At 44.2% G+C, this 17,597-nt stretch overlaps 1 protein-coding gene across 6 annotated transcripts in view; it reads left to right on the forward strand.

Moving 5' to 3' along the window:
• Nucleotides 1-377: 377 nt before the first annotated feature.
• The window catches only part of c7h20orf96 (chromosome 7 C20orf96 homolog), a 41,948-nt gene continuing 24,728 nt past the window's right edge, over nt 378-17,597 (forward strand). For 5 of the 6 annotated variants that reach the window (XM_038803704.1, XM_038803706.1, XM_038803707.1 and 2 more), the window contains exons 1-6: nt 378-466; nt 2,446-2,526; nt 3,712-3,880; nt 10,068-10,195; nt 15,859-16,017; nt 16,770-16,869. In XM_038803704.1, the coding sequence (XP_038659632.1) occupies nt 2,461-2,526; nt 3,712-3,880; nt 10,068-10,195; nt 15,859-16,017; nt 16,770-16,869 (622 nt within the window). In that variant the 5' untranslated portion in view covers nt 378-466; nt 2,446-2,460. Of the gene's footprint in view, nt 467-847; nt 1,155-2,445; nt 2,527-3,711; nt 3,881-10,067; nt 10,196-15,858; nt 16,018-16,769; nt 16,870-17,597 lie in introns of those variants that run through there. The other variant, XM_038803705.1, reaches the window with a different exon arrangement.

The raw sequence follows: 17,597 nt of genomic DNA on the forward strand, positions 1-17,597 counted from the left end.
TGAAAAGATTTGATGATTCAGACTCCACCGCACTATGGGGCAGTGGGTTCTATATATTCACCACGCTGCGAGGAGTAGTTCCTCCTCATCTCAGTTTTAAGTCGACCGCCTCTCAACCGATATCCGTGACCTCTCGTTCTAGATTGGGAAGGAGGGAACATTTGGTCTACACTGACTTTCGTAAACCCTCTTTATATACTACTTTATCTACCTCGAGCACACAGCCTCCCATTCTCCTGAACTATTGGCAGTGAGCAGAGCTGCCCACCCTCAGTGACACCACTGCAGTCACAGGTTGAGGTGACCAGTGGGCAGCGCGCACGCGCACGCGCGCGGGACCGGGCATGACGGACATGCGCATGCGTAACAATCGTGCCGGCGGCCGGCAAGCGAGTCTGCGCAGTGAGCGGGCGGCGGAGGGCGGGCCTCGGAGGCGATTGTCGGAGGCCGGGCATCGGAGGCGGCGGTGAGTGAGTGATCCGGGGTCGGAGCTCTGTCAGGCCTTTAGCCGGGGGCCGGGCCCTTCCGCTGCCATCGGCCGAGGGGGCCGGACAAACTGGACTCTTTCGTTTGGGCTTGGAGTGGAAGGTTCTGCTCCTAGGCCCCAGGCGTGGGCTGCGGTTTCCATAGCAACCGGCAACACCAAGCCTCCCTGCAGGCAGGAGCAGAGGGTGCAGCACAGGGGAGGGTGCACCGCAATGGGCGAAGAGCTGCTGAGCGGGGCAATTTGTAATTTATGTTTAATAAATGCATTTTGTCCCCCCCACCCCCCCCCCCCCTCTTTCTGCTTCCATTGCTCTGCAGCCAACATGAGCCATATGGCACAGAAGGAGGTCATTCAGCCCAACCAGCTGTGTAAAACGCTGGTTAAACCAAAGGGTTTTTCAAAGTGCGGCATGTGATCTGCGGGCAGGTCGCCAGCGGGTGCCAGGCAGGTCGCGGAGCGATTGGTCGTGGCATTCCCGCAGTGGTCCTGATCGCAGGAGAAGTGCCCAACAGCCGCTACCGGCATTTATATTGAGAATGGTGGGCACTGCCGCCTTTTAAATGAGAAGGAAACGTGCGCTGTGTGCAGCAGTCTTCCGGCCGGATGAGGCAGCAGTGAGCAGGTCAACACGCCGTGCACGGTACACTTGACATCAAACACCCTCGATGTACGTGATCCCGGTCCTCCCATTTAAACCTGATTTTTCTTCCTATTCTGTATTTTTGTTGTTGTTATCATGGCTGTTATTAATTTTGTATCTGGACGATTACTGAAATCGCCCCCCCCCCCCATCCCCGCGGATGTGCTATTTTGATCTGACCTCAGGACACCCCCAGTACCAGTGCTATTTGGTCTTGCCCAGTGTTGACATATTTTGATGGACTTGGCTGGCAGCCAATCGGTACTTTGATTTTCCAGGACTTGACTGGCTCTTGATGATGATTGCTGTCAGTGTTCCGAAATGTTCTGTCAATCTCAGGCGGGCTCCGTTTTGTAGAGTGAAGTTCAGCTTTTGATTAAGAGGCTTGGAGAGATGCACTTTTCATTTCTCTCTCTCTCTCTCCTGATGACCTCTAAGGTTCTGAAGAAAAGGCCTTTCTCTCTCTCCACAGCCAGTTATGGCTGCAGGAAGATCTAGACCAGCACCAGGCAGGCTGGGGTATTTGAAAACCTCCTTTCAAAATCTGATAATTGGAGAACTCTAATCCTACCTCAGTGAAACTGATAATTGAGAGTTCTGACTGAATGCACATGCCAGAAGATCCAATCCAACTGGTGGTTTTCAACACTGCGTCCGGGAAAGATAGCCGACTACAACGACTTCAACATCAGCAACAACAATCTTCCATACTTTAATCCCCTATCATTTTACCTCTTTCCCTTCCTTTGTGTACATCTGTCTTGTGTGTGTGTGTGTGTGTTGGGGTAGAGGGTGAGACGGTAAAAGGGGAAAGTTATATATTAGCATGCCGTTATTCTAGTTTAATTATTACACGTTTTGACTATTTTCTTGTTATAAATAAGCAGTTTTTGTCTTTTACTTATGAATCTGGTGCCTGCAAGTCATTGGGGCAGTAGGGCCAAAGATCACAAACTTTATAAGAATTATCGGATAATTGGCTTATGTTGCGACTCCGGGTCAAGAGGGGCTGGAACTAACCGCACTCTAGGCCATGGTGTTGTAATGTATAAAATCAACTCTTGGAACAAACTTTTGGTCATCGCAACTTATATCTTTTTATGTAGCTCAGTGTCATCCTTTATTTAATCATGTGAAGTGCCTTTGCAAATTTAACGATTATTGCTACATAAATACAAGTGGTCGTGGTACTAGCAGTGTTGCTGTCATCGACGGTGGGCCTGCAGCAGGGACAACCCTGGTGACAGTGAAGGACTCAAGTCTATAAACCTGCAATATTGTCTAATATATATTTTATCGTTTGTTTTATTATCCACAGGACCTTTGGGCCAAGATGGCGACAATGACAGAAAGCAATACCTGTATTGTGAAATCCTTGGAAAAGGAATTTGATATGGTAGTAAGTATCAGGAGTAAGAATGTGGTAATTTGTTGACATATTTTACATCACTCTACATAATTAAAACAAAAACGTCACATCGAGGCTCTGAAAGACTGGGTGCAGCAATACCCATTAGTTCTACTAAAGAGAAATAGATAGCTAGTTTCAATTAAACATCCCAGAAGCTGTTTCCTATTTTTACCATCCATTTGATGACTTAATGTGTGACTACCAGCAGCTCATAACACCTTGTGCTTTCGCTGACCACATCTTGTCTGGTGCGACAGCATTCTCAACCATTTGAAAACCTACATGGAACTTGACATTCAAACTACTTTCTCCTATTATTGAAACTGGGATCTAAATAGTGAGTAAAGCTCCAAATCTGAAAGAAGAAAAACTTTCCTTTATACAGCGCCTTTTATAATCGCAACATGTTCCAAAGTGCTTTAAATCCCAATTCCTTACTTTTGAAAGGCAATCACTGTTCTAATGTAAGAAACACGACAGTCGATTTGTACATAAATGAAAATGTGATGAGCACCAGATAATGTATGTTTGGATTTGGGATGTTTGTTGAGGGATAAATATTGTCCGAGACACCAGAGATAGCTCCTACGCTGTCCTTTGCGAAAATGCTTTGGGATGTTATAGATACTGCACTAATGTTTGTGTTTGCGTGCTGACATTGCGTTTCACATTCTGAATAGGCGTAATTGGTAAGACAGCTGTACCCATTTGAGATTTGAGTTAGAGGCATAATTAGCTCTTCTGTCGTCCCCCATTGCAGTTCCCATTCTCGGATCAATTCTACACTTTGCTGTCCTTGTACATGTCCAAGTTAGATTGTGCAATACAAAATAGGGTATGAGGTCTATGTAAACTACTTTTTATTATGTTTTGTGTCAATAAATGGCATGCACAATATTCCTCCATGGAATACCAGTTACATTTCATGTATGAGCAAGCACATATAGAGGAAATCCGACATTTCACTTTAATAGCCAACTGAACAGGCAAGCTGAGCCTGAAATGATCAATTCCCATCTGTCGCCTCTCCTCCAATAATGCAGCACTTTTATGATCTCGTGCCTGTCTAGGTTATGCACCCAAGTTCAGGTAAGAGGTTTGAACCGTTTAACTCCGATTGGATTGAGCCAATGTGATACTGGATAATTTTTAAATTCATCTGCTTTTGTTTAGGATTATAGTCAGTGGGAGAGAACAGACAGACATGGCAGGAGTCGCAGTGCACAAACTTCTTCACTCCCACCCATCAAGTGGTCGCCGGAAGCTTTAGGAAATCACTGGACAATTGTGAAGAAAGACAGGGAAAAATCAGCACATCGTGCCACCCAACAGAAGTCTGACGGTATTCTTTCAGATATTTTGGTCTCTGTCAGATCTGTGCTGATGATGCTACCTTCCACATGTGTTCCTTTTTCCTCAACTGAGAATTACCCCCACCCTCCAACCCCACACTGATTGACAGGGCCCTCAACTGTGACTGACCCATTTCCCACGCTTCTGCTCTAACCCGTTCCCTTCCCTCCAATAACTGTAACATGTTGAGGTGTACAACATTGAGGGGCTTAGAGAGGTGGATAAAATGCACTTTTTCCATTAGTAGAGGGATCCATAAACAGGGGGCATAAATTTAAGTTAAGAGGTAGAAGGTTAAGAAGGGAGTCGAGGAGAAACTTTATCACCCAGAGGTTGTTGGGAGTCTGTAACCTTTGTCCTCACTTTCCACCCCACCAGATTCTGTATTCAAAGGATTATTCTCTGCCATTTCTGCCAACTCCAGTATGTTGCCACTACCAAACACATCCTCCCCCCCCCCCCCGGCTTCAGCATTCCAAAGGCGTGTTTCTTCCACGATGCCCTGATCTACTCCCCGATCACCCCAATGCCTTGTTGGCCCCTTCCCACAATCGTCTCTTGCAATCACAGGTGTAGCACCTGCCCTCTCCTCACAAACCAAGACCCCAAGTGCTCCTTGGATTGGATTGGATTTGTTTATTGTCACATGTACCGAGGTACAGTGAAAAGTATTTTTCTGCAAGCAGCTCAACAGATCATTCAGTACATGGAAGAAAAGGGAATTAAACAATTCAAGAAAATACATGAGAATACATAATAGGGCAACACAAGATATACAATGTAACTGCATAAGCATTGGCATCGGTTGAAGCATACAGGATGTAGTGTTAATGAGGTCAGTCAATAAGAGGGTCATTTAGGAGTCTGGTGACAGTGGGGAAGAAGCTGTTTTTGAGTCTGTTCGTGCGTGTTCTCAGACTTCTGAATCTCCTGCCCGATGAAAGAAGTTGGAAAAGTGAGTAAGCCGGGTGGGAGGGATCCTTGATTATGCTGCCCGCTTTCCCCCGGCAGCGGGAGGTGTAGATGGAATCAATGGATGGGAGGCAGGTTCGTGTGATGGACTGGGCGGTATTCACGACTCTCTGAAGTTCCTTGCGGTCCTGGGCCGAGCAGTTGCCATACCAGGCTGTGATGCAGCCCGATAGGATGCTTTATATAGTGCATCTGTAAAAGTTGGTAAGGGTTAATGTGGACATGCCGAATTTCCTTAGTTTCCTGAGGAAGTATAGGCGCTGTTGTGCTTTCTTGGTGATAGCGTCGACGTGAGTGGACCAGGATAGATTTTTGGTGATGTGCACCCCTAGGAATTTGAAACCTCTCACCATCTCCACCTCGGCTCCGTTGATGCTGACAGGGGTGTGTACAGTACTTTGCTTCCTGAAGTCGATGACCAGCTCTTTAGTTTTGCTGGCATTGAGGGAGAGATTGTTGTCGTTACACCACTCCACTAGGTTCTCTATCTCCCTCCTGTAGTCTGACTCGTCGTTATTCGAGGTCCGGCCCACTATGGTCGTATCGTCAGCAAACTTGTAGATGGAGTTGGAACCAAGTTTTGCCACGCAGTTGTGTGTGTACAGGGAGTAGAGTAGGGGGCTAAGTACGCAGCCTTGCGGGGCACCGGTATTGAGGACTATTGTGGAGGAGGTGTTGGTGTTCATTCTTACTGACTGTGGTCTGTTGGTCAGAAAGTCAAGGATCCAGTTGCAGAGTGGAGAGCCAAGTCCTAGGTTTTGGAGCTTTGATATGAGCTTGGCTGGGATTATGGTGTTGAAGGCGGAGCTGTAGTCAATAAATAGGAGTCTAATGTAGGAGTCCTTGTTTTCGAGATGCTCTAGGGATGAGTGTAGGGCCAGGGAAATGGCATCTGATGTGGACCGGTTGCGACGGTATGCGAATTGAAGTGGGTCAAGGCGTTCCGGGAGTATGGAGGTGATGCGCTTCATGATCAGCCTCTCGAAGTACTTCATTACAACTGACGTCAGGGCCACCGGGCGGTAGTCATTGAGGCATGTTGCCTGGTTCTTCTTTGGTACCGGTATGATGGTGGTCTTCTTGAAGCAGGTGGGGACCTCGGAGTGGAGTAGGGATAGGTTAAAGATGTCTGTGAATACCTCTGCCAGCTGGTATGCGCAGGCTCTGAGTGCACGACCAGGGATCCCGTCCGGGCCCATCGCCTTCCGTGGGTTCACTTTCAGGAAGGCCGATCTGACTTCGGAAACTGTAATGGTGGGTATGGGTGAATTATGGGCTGCTGGCGCACTCGACAGCGGATTGTTGGTTACCTGCTCAAACCGAGCATTAAGTTCATCGGGGAGGGGTGCGTTGCTGCCAGAGATACTGCTCGGCTTCGCTTTGTAGCCTGTTATGTTGTTTAGTCCTTGCCACAACCGCCGAGAGTCTGTGACTCTAGCTTAGTTTGATATTCTCTCTTGGCGTCTCGGATGGCTTTGCGGAGGTCGTACCTGGATTTCTTGTATAGGACAGGGTCGTCTGCCTTGAACGCCTCAGATCTGTCCTTTAGTAGGGAGTCAATCTCGCGGTTGAGCCATGGTTTCCGGTTGGGGAACGTACGTACTGCTTTCTTTGGCACGCAGTCGTCCACACATTTGCTGATGAAGTCTGTGACGGTGGTGGCATACTCATTTAAGTTAGTCGCTGAGTTCTTAAATATGGACCAATCCACTGTCTCTAAGCAGTCACGTAAGAGCTCTTCTGTCTCCTCGGACCAGCACTGCACAACCTTCTTAGCTGGATTCTCCCGCTTGAGTTTCTGCTTGTAAGCCGGGAGAAGGAGCACAGTCTTATGGTCTGATTTCCCAAAGTGCGGTTGGGGGATGGAACGGTAGGCGCCCTTGATTTTTGAGTAGCAGTGGTCAAGAGTGTTGTCGCCCCTGGTGGGACAGGAGATGTGCTGGTGGAATTTTGGCAGTACACTCTTGAGGTTGGCTTTGTTGAAGTCTCCGGCCACAATGAACAAGGCCTCTGGATGTTCTGTTTCATAGTTGTTTATGACTGTGTACAGTTCATCCAGCGCCTTCCACACTTCTGCCTGGGGTGGGATGTAGACCGCTGTGATAATGGCTGAAGTGAATCACGTGGAAGATAGTATGGGCGGCACTTTACGGTCAAGTATTCCAGGTCTGGGGTCGCCAGGGTCACCACATCCAAGCACCAGGAGGAGTTGATGAGGAGGCAAACCCCTCCACCCTTCGCTTTGCCTGAAGATGCCGTGCGGTCCGCCCGGTGAATAGAGAAGCCTTCAGGTTGTATGGCACAGTCCGGTGAGGTGGGGGTGAGCCATGTCTCTTACTTCCCTCTGAGAGGTAAGTCTGGCGTTAAGTTCATCCAGCTTGTTTTCAATCGCTTGGACGTTTGCCAGGAGTATGCTGGGGAGAGGGGTCTTGCTTCAGTCAAACCTGCAGACCGCTGCGTTTCCCTCCTTGCAGGTGAAGCAGCTATTTACTGTGCAACTTTTAGTTTAGTGCTGTATTTACTGCTCGCAATGCAGTCTCCTTTACATTGGGGCGACCAAATGCAGATTGGGTGAGAACTTTGCGGAACACCTCTGCTCAGTCCACAAACATGACCCTGAGCTTCGAGTCGCTTGTCATTTTATTTTGGCACCTTGCTCTCACGTCCACATTTTTTCTCTGATGGTGTTCCACCGATGCTCAGAGCAACATCCAGGAACAGCACCTAATCTTCTGATGAGGCACATTCCAGTCTTCTGGACTGGACATGGAATTCAACAACTTCGGACCATGAACTCTGTTCCCCGTTTTAATTTTTTTTTTGACAATCCTAGTCTGTGTCTTTTCATGTTTTTACTTTCAGACAGAGCTAATTACAGCTGTATGAAACGCTGGTTAGGCCACAACTCGAGTACTGCGTGCAGGTGGAAATATCACTGATAATTGCTGCTCTAATCAGCGACTGGTTCACTCCTACATTATCAGCAGCAAGCACAGGAGAGGAACGGCCCATGATTGAAGGAACAGCTCCTTACAAAATCTTCCACCCCAACTTATCTGTTTGACTGGCATTTTGAAAACCCGCTCTTGGGGCCTTACAAAATGGTTTCAAGGACCACATCCAACTCACGGGCCGCCTGTTGGCCAAGCCTGCCCTGGCCTCATACGATGTTAATCCCTCTGAGCTCTCTGCACTCCTCTAATTCAGGACCTTTGCACATCCCTAATTTTAATCACTCCACCATAGGTGGCCATGCTTTTGGCTGCTCGAGCCCAAAGCGCTGGAGGTCCCTCCCTAAATATCTCTACCGCCCGCTCTTCATTTTAAGGTATTCCTTCAAACCATACCTATGGCCAAACCTTTGGTCATCTGCAGTGACCTCCTTATCTGGCAGATTTTGTTTACTGTTCCTGCTAAAGCACGTTGGGACTTTAAATGCCAGTAGTCGTGGCTGGTTAACAGACTGACAGGCCGCAATGTAAACAATCCAGTGCGGTGGTCAATCATGTACGGTTGGAGAATATTGCGGATTCCCACATACACCAGACAGTAGTATGGTGCTGGAAGTCAACCTCCAGGTCAGAGTTGGAATCCTGATGTCCACTGGCACGGACTATCAGGAGCAGGTTTGAATTCTACACCTTTTAACTCCAAGGTGAGATTTCCGCTGCCAATCCAAAGTCCCTATTGACATACAATGAGTTATGAATCATTTTTTATAATGTTGGTTGAGGAAGGGATGTTTGCCAGGCCATTCTCCTTGGAACAATGCCATGTAAACGTTAGCATTCGGTTGTCTGCAGATCAGCTGTATAGATTAATGCCTCAAAAAGAAAGAATAATATTTTATAGAGTAGATTGTGTGTATTTAGACGCCGCAAAGAGTTGGCAGCCAAGCAAGTCCATTTGAAGTATTGTCAAGGTTGTCACGTTGTAACCAATTTGCACACAAACCAGCTTCTCACAAAACAGCAATTTCGTAATTCAGATGTTAGTTGAGGGATAAACGTTAGCCAGGGCGCTGAGGATAACCTCCCCGCTCTCCTTTGAAATCGTTACATGGGATCTTTTACATAAGAGGGCAAATTGGTTTATCCGAAAGACAGGAATCCCTGACTTGGATTTCCTGCTCAAGACTCTTTCTTAGGACTTAAACCCACAGTCTTCTGAGTTCCAGACTGATTCATCTAAGATACTAACAGCTACGCCTCCAAAGCATTGCACCAGTGTATCTACTTGGATCATGAACTGTGGAGATCAAACTGCAAATTTATAATAAGACCAGCCGACATTTGTTTCCTCGTCATGAGTGTAAATGTCAGTTAAGGCTTGGCTTTGAACTTTAGAATCCCATCTTGATTGATGGCTCTGTTGCTGCTGCTGCTCATGCTCCAACCATATCCTCTCATTCAGTAAGTAATTATATTCAAAGTATTTTATAGAGAAAAAGATGCACACAGAAAAATAGTCTGGCAGATTTATATCTCACCACCTTTAGTCCTGCCCAATTATTTCACTGGTTGGACTTGCCCCGTTTATCCTTGAAAGGCTCTTTGCAAACCGTAGCAACCATGTGATCCCAAAAAATTATTATTTACCACCAGCAAGCAGCAGAAGATATTATTTATGCATTAATATATCTTGGGGTAAAGGCAGCACGGTGGCACAGTGGTTAGCACTGCTGCCTCACGCCGCCAAGGACCCGGTTTCAATCCCGACCCCGGGTCATTGTCCGTGTGGAGTTTGCACATTCTCCCCGTGTCTGCGTGGTTTCACCCCCACAATCTAAAGATGTGCAGGGTAGGTGGATTGGCCAGGCTGAATTGTCGCTGAATTGGACAAAAGAAAATAATTGGGTACTCTAAATTTATTTTAAAAACATATCTTGTGGCAGCAGTAATTTACAACGATTATTTCACTCTCTTGGTGTCATTGACTTATGTTAGGCCTCTGGTAACCAGCTGCATTGCATGGTAAGTGCTTCAATGTTTTAAAATCTGTGATGCCCCATGTTTCCTGCTGAATTGCATATTCAATCAATTTTGTGCTTGTTGTACCACAATGCAGAAACATTTGATCATTTAGCTCATTTGTATGTAATTCAACTATTTTAAAGGTAATATTGACATGTTTATATTTGCAGTACAATAGCAAGCTTAAGTGAGCATCCTACGGGATAACCTCAAGACCTTGGTCTATTTTAGGTATGTTCCGGCCTAATACAGATCAGCCCTCTTCAAGCAGATGCGATCACCAGTGGCAGAAAAGAATGCTTATCAGGGAAGATGATCCTTGTTATACTGAATTGCAAAAAAAATTAGCTATACTTAAGGTAATTATTAATAATGCTGTTACTGTTGCAATGTAGAGACCTGGTATTAAAAGTGTATGATGGATGTACATAGATAAATAGAAGATAGGAGCAGGGGAGGCCTTTTGGCCCTTCGAGCCTGCTCCGCCATTCATCACGATCATGGCTGAACATCCAACTCAATAGCCTAATCCTGCTTTCTCCCCATAGCCTTTGATCCCATTCTCCCCAAGTGCTATATCTGGCCATCTCTTGAATATATTCAAAGTTTTAGCATCAACTACTTCCTGTGGGAAAGAATTGCACAGACTCGCCATTCTTTGTGTGAAGAAATGTCTCCTTATATTGAAGTTAAAACTCACCACTATTCTTAGAATTCCCCCTATACCAAAAAAGGGTCGATATTCTAAATGGTGAACAGGGATTCTCACCCCCTGACTCCGATGCAGGCTTCGGTGGGTGCTATTCAGGTCAAACTATATTTTCAAGTTATCCCCTGGTATAACCCATACCTTCACCGAATAATTTTACCTACTTACCCCTTAGTAGCATCAATGTCCTGGGTCCTGCGTTGTTAAGTAAATAAAGTAGGCTAATACCACTGTTTCAGGTTAAAACTTTTAAGTTATTTTATTATTTTTTTTTAAAGCTGTAAACACTTTCTTAACAGAAATGTAAAAAGATCTTGCTTCTGGATCCTTCCTGTTGGTTGAAGGGACCTTCAGGCCCACCTTGACAATCAATCTCCTTTAAAATCTGGTCTTCTTGAGATGTATTTGCTGGTGAACTCGGTTGCTATGTCCTATCCTTCCCATGTACTGAGCTGTGAGAGCTGGCTCTGCTGGCTGTCCCCTTTCTTCGGGTTTATATTCTCTTTCGAAGAGTTATTAAGTTTGAACGACTTTATTGTAATTGAGCTTGTTTCACTTTGATAGTTAAACAGTACCTTTGATGTAAACATTTTAACACAACTAATTATTCATTTTGGGCATAACGTCACCTCTCAGATCTGATTAAAAAATGCTTTGGTTTCAATAGGTGTTACTTTTATTTCTGTGATTTCGAATCGTTTAATTTTCCAATTGTCCCCAGCTCATAACTTTGCCTTTGATTTTGACTTTAAATTATGTTTCTTGTAGACAGGTCGTCTCCAATTTTCTTTTAATTGACTTGATGTTAGTAGAAATTTACACTTAGAATTGACACCAAATTCGACTGAGCATCATCCATCCTTTCCAGCTGTTTACTAAGAGAGTTTATTTCAATTAAGGTGTGAAACTTTGCTTTTAGCTGTATGCTAAAATTTAACTTGGTTATGACTTGAAAGACCTGCCTGTTTTAAACATTCGTCACTTAATTCAATTGAAACTCTCATCCATGCTTTTCCAGATGCTTCCTGAGATAGTTACTTTCAATGAAGGTGTGAGCCATTGTTTTAGCTTACCACAAGGATCCTGTGTTTTTGCTAAGCCTGCTTGTGAGCAAGAATCTGCATTTTGTAATTCTGCTCTTTGCAGCTGCTGTTAACCTTTTGTGGGATCTTTCCCTGTATCCTCTCAGACCAGATATTGCCAGACTTCCATGTTTCAAATGACACATTTTTCTGTATTTTCAATTACAATATCTGGCCGAAATGGTTTACCCTGAATCCTTAGACCGTGAAAGAAAATTTTGGATATTTTTTGCTTGGCATGTTTCCTCCTAATACATGTGTGCGTGTCTGCACATGAATTATTAGGCTTGAGAAGATACTCCACCCTGAAGCAGATCAGTCAGCCTGTTGCTGTCTTCGCCTACCATTCACACACCTGCATTACCATCTAGGGTCACTGACCAGTGTGCAGAACTGCATTGCTGCCTATTATTTTTGCCTTAAAAAAATGTACTGACACCAATCAGCATCAAATATTTCGGAAAGTCTCTGGTTTGATGTTACGCTGTGTGACTTACCTGCTTCATAGAGATTCACTGAACTAGAAGGAACTTCTCCCTTTGTAAATTAATTAAAGAGTGCAATATTCCCAACTGTTTTCAATATACACCCATGGCATAAAATTCTGATAGTCTTAAATTTTGAACGTACATTAACTTTCTATCAATACTACTTGCCCTTATGTACATTCCACATCAAATCTATTGAGCTGTATGAGCAAGAACTGTTTTATGAATATGATTTATTCTGCTGAAAGGAGAGGGTGCTCAGTGGGCTGTGTTCCAATATGTGCTTTCGCTGCACAGCGAGTTCTTGCAAATACATCAGTTAGCTATATGAGAAAGGGTCTATCCTTGTAAATAAATCTTAAAAGATTTTCCTCTGCTTTACTCGTACGTGCTCAAGAAATCTGTCCATTGCGGAAGAAACGTTTCTCATCTTTTACAGCACACCTGTACTCCTTGGCCGTTCTGGCATCAGCACCTGAAGAGGTTTCTAACCATGTAAATTTCACACTGATGAATGCCAAAGATATTTTTCACTTAAGATTTCCCCTTAATAATACCAGATTCAATTCAGGAGCAATTTGTTCCTGTTAAAACTTGCTGCTACTGATTCCACATGGTCTGAGTGGGCACTGTCTTGAGGACATGCTGGCATTATCAGGAAAGGTCTTTATTTTTGACTTACTGAAATAAAAGAAAACATTTTTTGCTGCTACAGTATTTGTCAGAATTGTGTTATCCCTTCATACTTTATTGTTTGTGATCTTGTTTCCTCAGTACAGTGCCACCTGTCTCTCTTGTAGTATGCTTTTTTTAAAGGGAGACCACAAGACACATTGACATCTCCTGAAGTTCCTCACATAAGCCACAAGCATCTGTTTCTCTAAAATAGGAGGCCCTGTCTCCACTACTCTACACCATCTAGGGGCTTTTCACAGTAACTTCATTGAAGCCTACTTGTGACAATAAGCGATTATTATCATTATCTACCTGATACATTATCTCCGTGCTACTTGAATAAAAAGATAAAATCTCCAACTTGATCCAGCAGTCTGATCCTTTTACTGCAGCATCGTTCGTCTTACCTATACAACGGCACAGTAGCACAGTGGTTAGCACTGATACTTCTCAGCACCAGGGTCCCAGGTTCAATTCCTGGCTCCGCACTGCCTGTGCAGAGTCTGCACATTCTCCCTGTGTCTGCGTGGGTTTCCTCCGGGTGCTCCGGTTTCCTCCCACAAGTCCCGAAAGATGTGCTGTTGGTGAATGGGACATTCTGAACTCTCCCTCTTGTGCCCGAACAGGCGCCGGAATGTGGCGACTAGGGGATTTTCACAGTAACTTCATTGCAGTGTTAATGTAAACCTACTTGTGACAAAAATATAGATTATTACAATGGCTTTCCCTGTTTACCTCTTGTACCAGAGTGCTGCCCATCGCCAACTCCCCTCTAGCTGGCTTACAGGGGTATACATGCTCCTGCTTAAAGTACGACTACTGCCTTCAGCCTGATGCAGTAAGGGAAGCAGAGACATACAATTTTATCTCCCCAGCCTGGAACATTACATTTCAGTACTTCCAAAATACAAAACAGCAGCTGATCCATGAATGCGAGTTGAGTCATTTCAATTCCATAATTTTGAGAGATCAAAGCAACCATTTCCTGTAAAAAATGAAAAATATTCATGCTGGGAAAAAAGACAGCTCAACACATTGATTAATGATGTGCATTCTCACAGCCTGTCACAACCGCCTGGGCTAGTGCGTGGTCAATTCCAGCCCCACTGGAGTCGCAACACATGTAAAATTAGATGCTATTTTTAAATACCTGAGGACGTTGGCTGAACCCAATAAACTGCAGTCACCAAGTTTGTAAAATTAACACAAATAACATTTTATTGTTTAACAGTAATATAATTAAACTGGCTACCCAGTACCCCTTTCCAATTCATACCACTCTGTACACGTACAGACAACACAGAGGGAAAGGATGGTGGAGAGGGAAGAAAATAATAAAATAAAAGGATAAAAGATCTCTGCTGCACCAGGATGGCTTGCAGTTCAAGTCTTTCAGGAGTCTCAAGCTTTTGTTTGCAGTACTACTTCCTTCTAGGCTTGCGATGGTTTTCTCTGGTAAGGCTGATTAATTTCCCTGTAGATTCAAGATCGTATAAAATATATAGTACAGTTGTGCCAGGCACACCCGCTGGTTTTAGAACAATAAAGCAGGTCTTTATTCAGCATGAGAGAGTTCCTTTCCCTTATAAGGTCTGATCACTTCTGCCCAGCTCTCTCAGAAGCATCACCCAGGAACCAATGACTGGCTGTTGTTAGGCAGAACACTGTCCCTGGCCAGGTCGCCAGCCAGCCAATCCAACCAATTTCCTCCAAAGCTGGTTCTTAAGACTCACTCGGCGCCGACCAGTCTGTTTTCTCCTCCAAAATAAAAAGCCTGGAATACATTGTCCTGATGAGCAGGCTGCTTCAGTTTGAGTCCACTGCTTAATGGCACATTCCGATTTTGGGTGCATGTACCAAAAATAAAATAAAATAAATAATAATGTTTATTAGTGTCACAAGTAGGCTACATTGACACTGCAATGAAGTTAGTGAAAATCCCCTAGTCACAACACTCCGGCACCTGTTCGGGTACACCGAGGGAGGATTCAGAATGTCCAAATCACCTAACAAGCATGTCTTTCGGGACTTGTGGGAGGAAACTAGAGCACCCGGAGGAAACCCACACAGACACGGAGAGAACGTGCAGACTCCGCACAGGCAGTGACCCAAATCGGGAATTGAACCTGGAACCGGGTGCTGGAAAGCAGCAGTGCTAACCACTGTGCTACTGTGTCGACAAAGGGAAATCAAAAAGAACACTTAACACTGAGCATCAGATAAGGAGGCCCGGACTCCTCATTGCAGCTGGGACATTTCCATATCGCCCTCTGTTCAACCATCAGGATTCTCTGTGTGCTAATGTTAGCACACCAGATAGCAAGTTCACCTAAAATACTTCACTGCTTTAGCGTTGTAGGAGTTCACTGTGTTCAAGTTGCTGTTGTAGTATTCAGAGTCCTAGAACTCTGCAAAATCCTGAAAAAATATTATTTCTTTCCATGTAACTCATCGCCACTCTGCACAATACTTCTCAACGTTCTTTAAAATGATTCTGAGAAACATGAGGTGTTATGTGAACACAAGTTATTCCTTTTCCAGTAGAATTCTAAAATCTGCATAAAATCACTCTGAGCAAATCACTGCTTATCCAGGTGTCATTCTCTTTGAAGTATACGCTATGACACGGTGCCTTACCTACACTGAGGAAATCTCCCTGCCATGGCAAACAATTCCACACAATGACGAAGGGGCATTTAACAGGCGAGTCATTTCTGGACTTCTTTTGCGCATCTCGGAGCATCTGGTTATGGGAAAGCATTGGTAGGGGTCTGCAAGCAGCTTGCATCAGTGATCGTGGTTGATAGTGCAACATAGCTTGAATCATACAGGATAGAGGCAAAATAAATAATAACACTTAAGGAATGCACATGGTTCTTCTAATGCTTTGCAGATATACATGCATTGGAATTCACAAGGGGTAAATCTGTGTAAAGGACATAAAGTGGGGGGGGGGAGAACCTAGTTTATAAACCCACTGCAGCTTATCACTTTTTAAGATTTCAACTCTTCGGCTGAGCATAAAGTTGTAGTTTGAAAGTCCCATTTTTAACCATACTGCTTCATAGTATCTGATAACAGCAAAGAAGAAGCAAATGGATGAGTGCAAGGAATATAGCAAGAACCTCCTGGACATGAACATGAAACTGGCAAAGGAAATGAAAGACATGGATGAAGTCGCCATGAAAGAATCCAGAAACCTACTGGTTCAGTACAGCAAGTTTAGGGTATGTGACTGACTTGTGTGCCATATGATATCCATCTGACCGCTTTTCTCAACTGTGACTCTAAATCCTGTAAGTGGATGACCTACTTCTTCCTTCCAATTGAACTGTCATAGATTTCCCCATTCACTTATAGCCTGTCTGTGTACCTTTGCAATTACTTGCTGTCATTTACAGAACCAGTGTGGAATGTGAAAGGTCAGTCAAACCTAACCATTCTATTGCGTCTCATTGAAGAGTGCGATTAACAAAGGCTAGTTTGCTTTCTTGTGGGCCTTCAGTGAGAGACTGGCAAGAGAATAGAAGCAGATGTAGATCATGGCTATGACTAGAAAATGTGAGCACTCAAAAGAACCACAACACGTGTAATTTTAAAGAGCTGGGAAAATAAAAGAAGCAAACCGATTTTAATCGATCTGAGGGATTTCCATAGAAACTGGTGTACAAAATTGATGTGAACGTAATATCCCAATAACTGTTTAGTTAAACAGCTAGTGTTGGCATGCAAGGCTCCCAAGCAAGGAGAATCAGCTGACTTGCTAGTACCAAGCAGAAAAATGCACAGTCCCAGTATTAACTTTGGTATATTGCCCTTTTCAGCATGTTGCAGAATGAGAGCTATGGTTACTTTGTACCAGCATATTTTACAACAAGAAACTGAACAGAATGGAGCAAACATGAGTGTGCATAAATTGGACTCGTTTTCTCAAGTCTGATATTGCTCTTTCAATTTCCTCCCTCATTTTGTATGTAAGAAAGGAATTTCTAGTGTAAGCGAATGGAAGCGACAAGAGATTGAAGCAGCAAAAAACGACCTCAAAGAGACTGAGGATATAGTGGGGCAAAAATACGGAGGTCAGTGACGAACCATTTGTATATTGTGAATGTATTCCTTTTGTAAGTATGTGCAGTGCAATTTGCATCAGTTCCTGTTGGTAGAGAAGGGAAACCAGCCATGCCTGTGCTTCTGAAAAATCTGTAAGGATGTAAAAGGTTCTTGATTATAATGGAATTCTGGGCACCTACTTCAGGAAACTGGCTTCGAAGAGTTGCTAAGCCCAGTACCATGCTGAAACAGTCAGTAGAATTGCCCTTCAAGGGCCTTCGTAGTAGTGGCATATCATTTAAAATCTGTATGTTCATCATAACATTTTTGCCTATTTGGTCTTTGGGTTTTGTATTCATTTTGACTTTAGTGTTGCAATGAAATAAAATTCAACTACTAAGGGGTTGAATCACAGGAATAACCAAGGGATTCAGAATGTGGGCTGAGGTCACTAACTGGGGAGTCCGATAAGGTCGTTATTAAGGTCACTTACAGAATTGTATTTCTTGCAAACCTGCTTAGTTTGTTTTATGGGGCAACAATGGTTACCTCCAAGAAACACTTACACCTGTAATGTTAAAGTAGCTTCCACTCATTTTGAGTGCAGCAAGAGTCCCAGAAAAGTTGGCAATGTAGCTGTCATAGCTACACCAATAAGAGGGCTGCTAGTTTCTATTGGCAGCTAGCTGAATTAGTCTGCAGTTCAGGAGTGAGGCAGGGCAAAAGTTAAGCCTTTACTACTTCACTCTATGATTGT

The sequence above is a fragment of the Scyliorhinus canicula genome, chromosome 7 (genome assembly GCF_902713615.1).
Source record: "Scyliorhinus canicula chromosome 7, sScyCan1.1, whole genome shotgun sequence".
Taxonomy (NCBI): Eukaryota; Metazoa; Chordata; class Chondrichthyes; order Carcharhiniformes; family Scyliorhinidae; genus Scyliorhinus; species Scyliorhinus canicula.